The sequence below is a fragment of the Vanessa cardui genome, chromosome 2, assembly GCF_905220365.1.
Source record: "Vanessa cardui chromosome 2, ilVanCard2.1, whole genome shotgun sequence".
Lineage (NCBI taxonomy): Eukaryota > Metazoa > Arthropoda > Insecta > Lepidoptera > Nymphalidae > Vanessa > Vanessa cardui.
In genome coordinates, this window is record NC_061124.1 from 1,758,890 (window position 1) to 1,771,933 (window position 13,044).

Genomic DNA, 13,044 nt, shown 5'->3' on the forward strand with positions numbered 1-13,044 from the left:
CCCCGAATGCGAGGAAACAATCCTCCACATAGTCCTAGAATTCGGCCTAGGAGTACAGGAACTGGAAAGCCAGATTCAAACCAGACTGGATCAGTCTTTTCTCCAAACTATCATGGAGAATGAGGATACAAGAACACAAGCACTCTTACGCCCTTCCTTTAATAAGATTTCAATGGTCCGATGGACGGAGACTTGACCAACATCAGACTTGTCCTATAACGTGGCCCGTGCTTTTGCGCCTCCTTCATTAGTTAGCGAATATCCCTACGACGAAGGCATCATCTCTTCTTACGACGAAGTTTTGAAATTTGTTCCAAAACGCTAATCGCGTGTAAAAGACGTGAGGTTATACACACATGCCAGAATTTCAAATTAGAGAATTCAGAATTAGTAACCAGCGTGTATCAATCATAACATAATCAAGATAATTAAATTAGTGCCCCATTTTAAAATAACCAAACGAATTATGAAACAAAAATTAAAATCGCATATAAAAATCTTTTACAAATATATAAAACAATTGTTCTCAGATACAATGGATGGACTATTGTTTTTCAGTTCATTATATTGTGTTGCTAAATTATAATAATAGGAGTATGATCGGCGTTCGAAATGCGAATAATTCATCCATTGTTTTTTTTTTCATAAAATAAATAGCGTTAGCTAATCTGGTATGTGTTTCATTGTTTTTTTTATTCGTTTATCTGACAAAGGTATAGAAATTAAAGGCCCAATTTTATTAATACCGACAGGCTACTGAATCAGGATGACATTATAATGAGATGTTTGAATAGAAGAAGATAGGGTGATAGGTTATTAAACCTGACACTTTTGTATTACTTGCGAGAACAGATGCGGCGAATCAAAGTGTGAATGGCTACCTTATAAGTCAGACCCATACCCCATATATAACCACCGGTGAGGATCCTAGAAGGTGTCATACCCCCAAATTATTTTTAGGAATGAGAGCTAATCGCCAAGTCTCTGATTGCACTCAGGCGTGTTATGCTTAATATACTTCCGCATGAAGTGACAGCATACCGTAAAAACATACGAGAAACACACCATAAAACATGATCTCCTATCGTCTGAAAGACACAATATGTGATATCGACTACAACGATGCTAATTTATAACGTTCACGTGATTATATGCAACTCGTATCACGAGTGAGATACGTTACGATGTGAGATTCACATTTTGAAGAATTTGAAAAAAACACAAATCAAATGGATAACCTCCTTTTTATAATCTTTTTTGAAGTCGGTTAAAATTAAATCAACCCGTGATATAAGATTACGAACCCTGTGTATTCCGTAGTTTTTGAAAATCTTCGAATAAACTTTTCTCATTTTTCCAGGGAGGACGGGCAATGTATGTAACGTGGACATCGAATGTCCCGACAATGCGTTCTGCAGGCAGAGCAGCTACTGCGTGTGCAAAGACGGTTTCGTGTACGCGGCCGTCAACAGCACGCATAAGGGCTGCTTGAAAGGTAATCCCGATGTTGAATGTGAAGATTTTTTCGTTGTCGTGTCTAATATAGCTGAAAATTCTGCTAGATTGAGGCTTTTCTGTGTTAGCAACCTGGAATTTACAATACCCATTCATTTTACAATACTGTAAAACCTCACTAGTTTTCTGAAGATTCTTAAACATTATTTAAATGATAATTTCTTCGCAATTGAGATTTTGAAGCTAGTGTTTCAAATGGTTGCAAAATTATTTAGTAGGCTTTGTCCATAGTCTCTCCTTAGGCTTAGAATAAAACCTTACGATTTCAATATTCTTGCAATTGTATACTTTTTTCAGAGGCACGTAATGGCGAGGAATGTGTTCAACACATCCAGTGTCACTCGACGATGGGCGTGCACTCCGAATGCACGAATGGCGTGTGCGCCTGCGCACCCACCGCGCACTTAGAAACCGACCGCTGTTACGAAACTGCTGGTGAGCTGCCTCATTTATGAACTTATCATCATCACCATCATCATCATCATTACCCAATTATAATCCACTGCTGGACATTGATCGGCCATTACGTACACGCACACTAGTAAAGTGAAGTATGCCGTTTGGCGAGTGACAAGCGTAGTCACGCACACCATGATAACCAAACAACTATTGGTCGTTTGTTGTAATTATTTCGAAGTGTGACACTCTATCTAAATATTTAAATAATCTAAGCCTATTTGAATATCGAATATTTACACTATCAGGCTAGCTTACTGTGACTTAGACAGCTTTGCTAAATATTATGCTGCTAAATTGCACGTGCACTCCGAATGCACGAACGGCGTGTGCGCATGCGCACCCACCGCGCACTTAGAAACCGACCGCTGTTACGAAACTGCTGGTGAGCTGCCTCATTTATGAACTTATCATCATCACCATCATCATCATCATTACCCAATTATAATCCACTGCTGGACATTGATCATCCTCAAATTATGCCAAAGTTCCTGACTTTCCGTCTTTCACATAAATTATGTTAAAATTTCTTTAATTTTGAATGTGTCGTCTCTTATTAGTTAACTTTAACCACAGAGACTGTTCACCAACATTGGAAACTGAGGTGTAGTTACACTGGCTTACCTAACCATTAAAGAGGAACACAGTAACACTAAATATTACTAGCAGATAGTACTTGGTGTTACCTGTTCAGAATGGCTTGATCGAAGCCAACAATTAAAGTGTAGCTAATAAGTGCTGTGTTAATAAATTTCAGTAATCGGGGAAAGATGCGTGGTTGATCAGAACTGCTACCTTGGAGCGCCTGTTACTGAGCGGCAAGCGTTCTGCGTGAGAGGCTTTTGCACCTGTCAGCTTCAGTTCAGTCCCAGGGATAACGGAACACGGTGAGGACTCTATAGACAACAACCATTGACCTTTGAGAAGGTCAGCATATACCACCACGCTGCTACAATGTTGGTGGATTGACATAGGGTAGAATTTCGTTGGAATTAGACACGTGCAGGTTTCCTTACGATGTTTTCCTTCACCGCCGAACTCGACATAAATAATAAAGACATCAAAAAACGGGTTTGTACCCACATTCATGGGTAAAGATATTCTAACCACTGGGCTATCTCGGCTCTCAATTTACACATGACATACAAAAGTGTTTAAGCATATTTACTTTGATTGTTTATATGTATAGGTCGACAAAAAAATAGTGGTCAATTATGGCCATTCCGTACACGCACACTAGTAAAGCGAAGTATGCCGTTTGGCGAGTGACAAGCGTACTTGTCACGCACACCATGATAACCAAACAACTATTGGTCGTTTGTTGTAATTCTTTCGAAATGTGACACTCTATCTAAATATTTAAATAATCTAAGCCTATTTGAATATCGAATATTTACACTATAAGGTTAGCTACTGTGACAAGACAGCTTTGCTAATTATTATGGTACTAAAAGGAATTGATTTTTGCGTCTATAAAATGCCGCTGGCGTATTTTAAGCTCATTTTGCAATGACGAATCAATTTTTGTACGAGAAAATAAAGTTGAATATTAAATGTAATTTATCACCTGAAGCTCACATTTCAGATATCAGTCTGCAATTTTAGTTAGAGTGTACAAAGTAATCAATTATGAATAAAAAATGCATTTGGGTTTTTTTTTTATTTTGGTGTAATTAAGTATCAATTAAAATACTTTACAAATTTAATTTTCTATTAACTTATCAATAAACGTATGTAAGTAAGTTGAAATTGATTAGTTGAACTCAATTGATATTTAATATTGTTAATCGAAGAACAGAAGCGTAGTTACACTATGGTTATTATTTCTACATTCCGATCTTAATAATTGTGTCTTCGTATAGATACAGTCGGGGTAAGAAAAGGTTCGTCACCTTAAGATCTATTTTCGTCTGCTCAGTATGAGCGATAATCTGCTTTACCGATCGAAAATGACATATTTCGTCGCAATAATTTGATGTGTAGATTCAAAAGGTACTAAGAGTAAAAGACTTGATAAAGAATAAAGTGGAAAATGTATTTGTTATCTATGCGAGTATTTTTCAGGAATTACGTAATGTAATATGAATAATTATTAAAAGGTGTATTTAATTAAAATTCCAAGGCACAGGGTACTAATTAACATGAATTGTATGTAATAATGATGTTAAAGGTTTTGGGTCTTATTAGATATCATATATTTTTTTAATATAGACTAACTAGCTGAACCCGCACGAATTTATTTAACTTACATGCATAAGCCTTACAAAACCATCGCCCCACATGAGGGTAAAGTACGGGTGACGTAAAAAGTACCCTTCTCTGGGGCTCAAACGATCTCCATACAAAAATCCATCTAATTCCGTTCAACGCTTTAAGCGCGAAGTGCTAACAGACAGTACTACTTCTAAATAAAACTAATTATAACGGATGAATCGCGTATATTAATTATTTTTAAACATCCCGAAGTTTCGAGCACTTTGCAGTGTTCGTGGTCACGGGTAGTGGTGTCTACGTTAATATACGCGATTCATCCGTTATAATTAGTTTTATTTAAATGTGTAATAATCGCGAAAATTTAAGACAACAGTACTACTTCCTTATATTATAAAGATTGATGACTTTTTTTTAAATATTAATTGCTGTTATCCCAGGTGTGTCCGAGACGCAGCTCTTGGTGAGGAGTGCGAAGACGAGCTGCAGTGCGCAGGCGTCGGGCTCGAGTGCCGCGGGACCTGTCGCTGTCGGGACAACTGGGTCGCCTACAAGGATATCAACGCTTGTTTCGAGTGTAGGTATACTTAATTAACACCAACAAGACCTTCATTCATGTTTAATTAATATACATTTAATTACTACAAATTGATTTTAACGTGTCTGACGGAGGCAGTATGGAGTGGTTTACTGAATCAAATCAATATCAATTACTCTTTATGGTACACCAATAAATAAATGCTTTAAACACGATTAAGAAAGATGCACGAGAAGCCTTATCGCTAAAACAGCGATCTCTTCCAGACAACCTTAAGGTAGGAAAGAAACAGATATAGAAAGAGCTAGAGCTGTACAAAGCAGATATAAACTTACTAAATAAATACGATGAAATATTAATATATTTAAATATAAAATAATGTACAGAACCTGATACCAATTGTTATCCTTTAATACTTAAGCATTCTATCGATTAATATTAAGCATATATATATGAGGAGAAGGCGAGCTTACCATCTCATACCTTTTAGTAATCTGCTTTCTACCTTATAGAGTAACATCCATCAGCCTCCTGCCCTTATCCCAATTTTATTTGGGGTCGCCGCAGCATGTCTTCTCCTTCCATACTTCTCTGACTGAAGTCATCTCACTTTGTCTTTCACACAAACCATCCATCGTTTCTTGGGTCGTTCTCTACCTCAATATCTATCCACATCCATGCTCAAGGCCTTCCTCACAATATGCTCCCCATTTATCCGGATGAAATGCCCATACAATGATAGCCACCTTCCACATAACTTCTGGGTCCTCTTAGTTACATCTCTTCCTTATAGAGTAACAATTAATTATAATATTCTTCACACAGCTGCAAAGGCACTCGATGACCCGTGCCAGTACGACGTCCAATGTGACGCTTTAGCCGGCGTCGCTGAGGCCCCTTCTCCGGGGGCAGCCCTGTGTCTGGGCGGAACTTGCGCGTGCGCATACGACGCGCGAGCTGCAGGCAATCCTCCGCGTTGTTGGCGACGAAAACGCCCGGGACAGGAGTGCGACCGGGATGAGGTATGAGAGTAAAAAAAACAGCAACAATACCTTTAAAATAAATTCATTTTATTTTGTTGTTTTAGTAATCTGACATAGTAAAAATATAATACGTGCTTATTTTAATAGCAATTTACATTCTAATTTAATCCATTAATTCAGTAAGTTACTTGAAACATTATTTAATCTTTAGATGTTGTAATGAATTGAATATTTGAATTTAAAATTAGAACGTATTTGAAGTACCTACTCTCAAGTTAAAACTCCTCAATAATTTTAACATAACTCATAATGAACATTATATTGACCTAATTTATAGTTCGTGAATTGAAATAGCTCAAAGGGAATGTGAATAAAACGAAATACGGGCTTATTATGAAATATATTTAGCAAAGAGGTTTTATATCTAAACATGTTCTCACAACATATATTAAACTAGCATATGTATAATTGTTATATTTAATCTGTATTTAATATAAAAGAGATAGAGAAGTCATCTCGAAGTATGAAACGTAACAGTTACAAAGAGACGCTTATACATTAATCCATACAGATAGAAAAATATAAATTCGATTTCACCAAAGGTTAAAGGAAATTCGTTTTCATACAAAATTATTCATTTAATTTATAGCAACATTCTTGTTTTACAGGAATGCGTATCAGAAGAAGACGAGCCAGGATATTGTCTGTCCGGTCGCTGTACTTGTAAGACTTGCTCGCCAGACGCCAAGGACTTCGGTGGAGCGAGCGCCATTTCCCCGCCCCTGACAGTTGCCGCCATTTTGTGCGCTATCGCCATCTTCGCTCGTTAACGGCCATTTTGTTATGTTCTGATTGTCGCCATCTTGTTTATTTTGACAATTTCTGGTTAGTTTCTTTATGAGCTACAGAATTGTAACGATGAAATCGTAGACGTTGTTTTTGAAGTTTACGCAATTTCTAAACTGACAGTCTCGAAAAAAGATGGCGTAACCTGTTAATGAAAGCAATTCCAGTGTTAAAAATGGAATTCATAGCAACAAATAAGAATACCTATTTTCAACGTGTAAAGTTCCTTTTGAATTCCCTTTTCTTTTAAATGAAAACATTCTAACCTACTTAAAATTTTATTATTATGGAAAAAAAATAAAAAAAACTATTTTGATATTTTATAACTTCCAGCTAGGTATTGTTAATGCTTAAATAAATATTTTTAATAAGCACAATCGTTAATATATCCCATTAAATTTAGAGGCTTTTTGATAAAAACTATTCTAATAAACTTTATAAATTAATTTCTTAAAATCAATCGTAAATTTTATATAATAATATAAATAGTTTTAAAAAGCTTATTCTAAAATGAACGCATCTTAAAATAAAACCATGTAGGTATTAATAGATCTGTCTTGTTATGGGATATAGTTTAAAATTTTATGATAAGTTGTAAATAATATTATCGCAGTTGTTGTTTGTTGTTGAATTGTATATTTTTTAATTAAGAGTAGATTTATATAATGTTTTTTCCACTGATATTGAGGCAGTATTTTCTGAGTGCAATTTTCGATATAAAGACATGAATGGGTAGGTTATACCAAAGAAATGTACACTAATCGAATATGTGTAAATAAAGAATATTTATTTCAATTGATTTTTTATTTATATTACCCTAAAAATAGGTTAGAGTATAAATAGGATAAGTAATGGCGTTGTTAGTTGTAATTTTAGCCACCGGGTGAGTTTATGGCAATGTAGATCGGGAAATACGTATATTTAAGACAAAATATTAATTTTTGTTTTAAAAGATGTTTATTTCTGCAACACTGGAGTCCTCTGGGTTTGAGTCAAAAACAAATTTCTACCTACTTTTAATTTATTTGTCATTTTTTATTTTGAATATTTCATTGAATTTGAAAAAAGCAAACTGAATAACTTGTAAATTTAATAAATAAAAAACTTTTTGGACAGTTCAACCAGGATCAAATCAGCTGCCATGCTGTAGGAGTATTGAAGATTTCTAATACAAAATATAGAAACAAGAGTTTTTCTATTGAATTGTATGCAAAACATAACTCGAATATATAACGAATTATGTACTAACTTACTCAAGCCCTCCTCACTCGTGGTGTTAGTGGCATATCGACGTTTCTGGAACCGGAGCTCGTGAGCGATGTGTGTAAGGCTCGCCTCACACTGGGCGATGCGGCGGCGTACACGAGCGGGTTCAGGGCTGAATTTATATAGCCCAGCCAAGTGCACCATTGCCAAGTCGTCTCCCAAACGCAGTCGCAGAGGGAGTCTGCAATCATTATATCATAACATGGCTATTTGATTTATCCGTCTAGTTTACAGATTGTAGGCCATGATACCATCATAATGGGTGCATAAAAAATGTTGCCTTGGAAAGGGCATTCATTTGGGTAAGGCCGTGGGTTCCAATTCGGTTCATCACCCCATTGTTTTCTACTTGCTATTTTGATTTGTTAATCCTTTCAAGTAAAACTTTATAAAATAATATTATATCAGATGAGACTCAGTCATGTATCAAAGGAACATTGAACATATTTCAATTAATTTAAATAGCTGGTAAATAGTCAACACTGCCTAAAGACATTTTCGCCGTACGAAATTTATTTTCTTATATAACTAATTAACCATGTATCTTGGAATTGGGATGTTACGTCTCTTGTGCCGACTTTACACTCGCACACTCGCCCTTCAAACAGGACAACGACATTACTTGGTATTACTTGGTGGTTTTACCGAAATTCTGCTACAGGTGTATTCCACCAACCTGCATTGGAACAGCGTGGTAGAATATGTTCCAAATCTTCTCCTCAAAAGGGAGAGGAGGCCTTAGTGTATCAGTGTGGAAATTTACAGGGTGTTAATGTAATAATTTATGTAAAATCTTGTAATAATGATGATGAGGGGGTGGTGGACTTAGACGTGCTTTCAGAGAGCTCTACCGCTAAGTTTAACTTTATAGTTTAGTTACTATAAACAAAACAATAAAATTTACAACCTAAAGGCAACATGACGAAGTACGGCGTCCAGCAGATGAGAAACAGCGCCATCAGCATTACTATAGTGCGAGTGGCGCGACGTTGGCGCAGCATAAAGTTCGCACTGAAAATATTAAAATACACGTTAATATCACAAATCTTATAAGCTTAATACATAACACTATCGGTGTTATATTCTGATTGATTACAATTATTTTCACGACATTAAATACAAACATTAAATTAAATCCTTGTTGAAACAAGACACATGTTTAGTTTATACTGTGTCACTAATATTGAATACATTTTTGAACAACTATCCCGTTAATGATTATATATTTAACTGTTATAATATATGGATCAGAGTGTTGGGCTACAAAAGGGATGACTTGCATGTATTGCATGCATTGAGAATTGCATGTTGCGGAGGTGAGAATGCTACAAAAGGGGAAGTTTGTAAGTGACACCGATAGCCGAGAAGTTATGTGGAAGGCGGCTGTCATGGTCTGGGCATGTAATGCGGCGGAATAAGGAAAATATTGTGAGCGTGCATGTGGTTGGATATAAAGACGATGATGATGACGACGAAGATGAATGGATTGTGTGAAAAACGATATGGTTAAAAATAATGTTATTTCTGAGATGACGTCCGTCAGAGAAATATGGAGGAAGAAGACATGCTGCGCCGACCCCAAATAAAATTGGGATAAGGATAGGAGGATGATGATGATGATGATGATATCCCGTTAACGATTACAATTCAAGAATTCACTAAGCTAATAAAATATATCAATATTAGGCACACTGACCATTTTTTATTAAAAATAATGTAGGGTTTTTATTAGTAATAATTTTTTTTTTCGAAGTGAAATAACTTTGAAAGTTATAGTAAAAAGTGCGATAAAAACGCATTGATTTTATTCAAGTAACATTAAGTAATTTATTGTGTGACTCACTGGGCGCTACACTTGCCATTCGATTGCGCAGTACATCCCGTAGTCGGTAAGTTCAAATAGCCCTTTGGTGACAGACCACTGAAAAAAAAATAATTAAAGACCGTTGTAATCAGTTTTATTCATAGATTAAATTCACGTTTTAAAATTAGCTTGTTATTAAATGGTCTACGTACACTTCGATGTTTTGGTTGTTGTCTGTCTTTACGCTACTTGAGTGCAGCTTCTGTAAAATAATGCTTTTAAAATTTTTATGATGATAATAGTGTACAAAATGTGTACATTAAACTTGTTTGATTCAAAGTACTAGTTTGTATATAGATGTATTGTCATTTATAAGAACTGAGCTAGTCTTTTTTTAAATGAAGTTTGAAATATACAATTCTGGTAAATATTACATTCACGAGTAAAGAAATCTGTATATGACAATGTTTTGGGACATACGTTTTTTGGTAGAACTTCGAAATATCACCTTAAATAATTTGCTTTGTTCAATACCTGTCTCTATTTTCCTCGTTTACAAATATATTTGCCAAAATACTTTTACAATAACAAAATAAATTTTCATTAAATTGTATTATCGTAACGAATGACGTATCTAATGGGATCCTTTCTGTTAATCAAGTCTCCAAACATTGCAAAGAAGCTGGATAATAGATTGATTTTGTGCAACCTCATTTGAAGTTGTACCACCCACATTCAACTACTGACTATATTAACTGCTGCCAGCAACAATTTGTATATTGTGTATGTTTGTTGTTGTGTGTTGTGTTCGGATATGAAGCGTAAACCAGTGTCATTGCAGGCATTAAGGGCATAATATATTAGTTCTCATGATAGGTTGGCCAATGGTGTAATATTGGTGTAATGGACTAAATTTCTTATGTTCATGAGCTTTAGCCCGTTCCGGGCTACAGAGATATAAAAAAAACATCGAAAACATTTACGCTTTATTATTTTAAGATTCGTAATTGAGACGATTGTGTGTGCGCTCGCGTAAGTGTGTGTGCGTGTGTGTGTGTGTGCGTGCGTGCGTGCGTGTGTGTGTGTGTACATACTTGCGCGTGACAAGAAGCCCGCCCACGATGTGCACGTATCGGTGGCGGCGCGGACAGCGCGCGCAGGATGAAACCGTATAGCGTGACCAGCACGCCCGCCGGCAAGTAGAACGAGAGGGTTATACTGAAGAAGACGTATCTAGAAAAATAATCCTTTGTGATTGAAATTAAATCTAGAATATTTTATGCATAATATGAAACAGTATGAAGATTAGTAAATATAACATTGAGTTTTTATGGTTAAGTAACATTAAAATAATCATTATAAAATTAGGCATTTTAAATACGATCAGTTTTTGTTTTTTAATTGGAATTCATTCAAAGTAAATTTCATGAGTTCAATTCTTATGAAATATTTGCAAAGACAGTTCCTCTATTATAAATATTTATTTATCTCTCAAAAGTGGGTCTTCTACTTTATAACAGGTCTTCTCCATTGAGCAATTTTAATATTCTATAATAGTCGCAGTTAATAATAATTAGAAAAATATAGTTATCGAGGATCTTACCCAATATTCGTATTAACTGTGCAAGCCTTCTCCAATTCCCCGGGATGGAAATGTCTCGGCGACGGTATGAAGGCATTCGGAAGAGCGACCAACGTAGCGACCGGCCAAACGAGAGCTGCCAGCACCCTAGCTCTCTTCCCCCTGCGAGCTCTTGCTAGTGGTGCTGTGATACCAGACCAACGCTCCCAGCCCAGAGCACAGAGAGAAAGGATGGATGCCGTGCAACATAAGACATCCATTGTACTCCAGCACGAGCAAATTGCCCAATCTAAAATGTATATTTGAATAAGTGGATTATTTTCCGCCACCACTTGTTTCATCATTAACACTGAATAAAACAAAATCGCTTTTCGCTATCTGTCCCTGTGTATGCTTAGATCTTTAAAGTTATGCAACGGATTTTGATGAGTTTTTTTTAAAGATAACGTGATTCGAGAGGTTCGTCTTTGTATATAAACATGGTCAAAATCGCAAAGAAGTACTGATAATTTTAGAAGTTTCTAATGTGATTTCCTAAATAAACACAGTCTGTAGTATATTTAGTATCAGTATTGCACGTTGTTTTTAAATATTGAGTTTTCGTAATACTTACTCAAGTTAAATACGAATAATTCTCGCGCAGCTGCCAACGGCTGGACCATTATACCAACCAGCAAGTCTGCTAAGACCAGGCTGGTCAGGGGGTAATGTGATGGCGCTCGTCTCACTCTCCATAACGCCATCAGGACTGCAGTGTTCCCGACCGTCGTGGCGACGGTTATCACCATCATAGCGGTAACCGCCGCCCACCACCCCGTGGTCGTGTCGCCCCGTGCCTGCAACCACACTGTTTACTGGTAGATTCTTAGTTGGATAAAAATATTATAGAAAATATAACTACAAGTTAAATGCACGTTATGTGCATCTCGTCAAGTGAGTATACAAACGAAACTTACAAATTAAATTCTATACCTCGGTATCCAAATTATTAATTAAATCATAGAATTCATAAAAACGTCACGTCCATATATTTTTTTATAACCTTTTAGTCACTTTGTAAAATTATAATCAAATTAAGATCAACTTCAATATTTTATGTATAGTATGATATATATTAATATAACCTTTGAACCAACACGTTTAGCCTCACTAATTAACAATATCAAATGAAATTACAAAATGACAATATTGAAAAATTAAATAATGTATAATAATACAACAGTATGTACTTACTCATATTTATTAAGCATTCGCTATACGTTAATATATCACGCAGTGCTAGATTTAATGGCTTAACTGTTTTTAATTAACAAAAATCACTTTCGGAATGCTTTATATTTATTATAAGTAACTTCAGTTCATGACGTGTTAATAAACTATTCGAGATTACCTGCTTTATATAAATCGCATTCGAAAAAAGCGTTTTAAGCGTTCAAATGTATATAAATAAAAATTATTGAAGGTAATCTTAAAAGAAATAAACAAATTACATATGATTCTAGTTTTATTTCGTATACACTGTGAAACAAACTTCTTCAAACACAATAAGTCAAAGAATCTCCCAATTTTGAATGGATTTAATTTTTGAATGAACCTTTGTACCTGAATAGATGTACCTTTGTCCATTTTTAAGAAATATGTCTCAAAACCAAAAGTCCTTTTTTTCAATATATATTGATAGGGTTGGAAAGAATGTTACTTGTGAAATAACGTCAGACAGAGAAGTATGGAAATCATGCTACGCTGACCCTAAATAAAATTAGGATATGTGCAGGAGGATGATGACTGAGGTAGAAGGACGGGTAAATTGTCACTGGCACTGCCACTGCCCATGGTGGCGTAG

The 13,044-nt window shown here is 35.6% G+C and overlaps 2 protein-coding genes across 3 annotated transcripts in view; one reads left to right on the forward strand and one right to left on the reverse strand.

The window, feature by feature from the left end:
• The window catches only part of LOC124538869 (prion-like-(Q/N-rich) domain-bearing protein 25), a 43,882-nt gene extending 36,538 nt beyond the window's left edge, over positions 1–7,344 (forward strand). For both annotated transcript variants that reach the window (XM_047116111.1, XM_047116118.1), the window contains exons 3-8: positions 1,361–1,495; positions 1,813–1,950; positions 2,729–2,858; positions 4,623–4,759; positions 5,546–5,742; positions 6,372–7,344. In XM_047116111.1, coding sequence (XP_046972067.1) covers positions 1,361–1,495; positions 1,813–1,950; positions 2,729–2,858; positions 4,623–4,759; positions 5,546–5,742; positions 6,372–6,533 — 899 coding nt within the window. In that variant the 3' untranslated portion in view covers positions 6,534–7,344. The remainder of the gene's footprint in view (positions 1–1,360; positions 1,496–1,812; positions 1,951–2,728; positions 2,859–4,622; positions 4,760–5,545; positions 5,743–6,371) is intronic.
• Positions 7,345–7,802: 458 nt separating this feature from the next.
• Positions 7,803–12,827, reverse strand: LOC124539341 (octopamine receptor-like). Its single transcript, XM_047116707.1, has 7 exons — positions 12,804–12,827; positions 11,815–12,037; positions 11,223–11,490; positions 10,714–10,852; positions 9,675–9,736; positions 8,723–8,826; positions 7,803–7,996 (listed from the first exon to the last, which is right to left on the reverse strand). Exons 1-7 carry the CDS (start codon positions 12,825–12,827, stop codon positions 7,803–7,805), a joined length of 1,014 nt encoding a protein of 337 aa, XP_046972663.1.
• Positions 12,828–13,044: the final 217 nt, after the last annotated feature.

Excerpts from the sequence above, each read along its gene's own strand:
- LOC124539341 (XM_047116707.1), bottom strand. The coding sequence starts at position 12,827 with ATGGACAAAGGTACATCTATTCAG. Across the intron at positions 11,491-11,814 it reads ATTATTCGTATTTAACTTGA|ATTGGGCAATTTGCTCGTGC; the intron begins GTAAGTATTACG and ends TATACATTTTAG. Across the intron at positions 7,997-8,722 it reads CTTCGTCATGTTGCCTTTAG|ACTCCCTCTGCGACTGCGTT; the intron begins GTTGTAAATTTT and ends TAATGATTGCAG.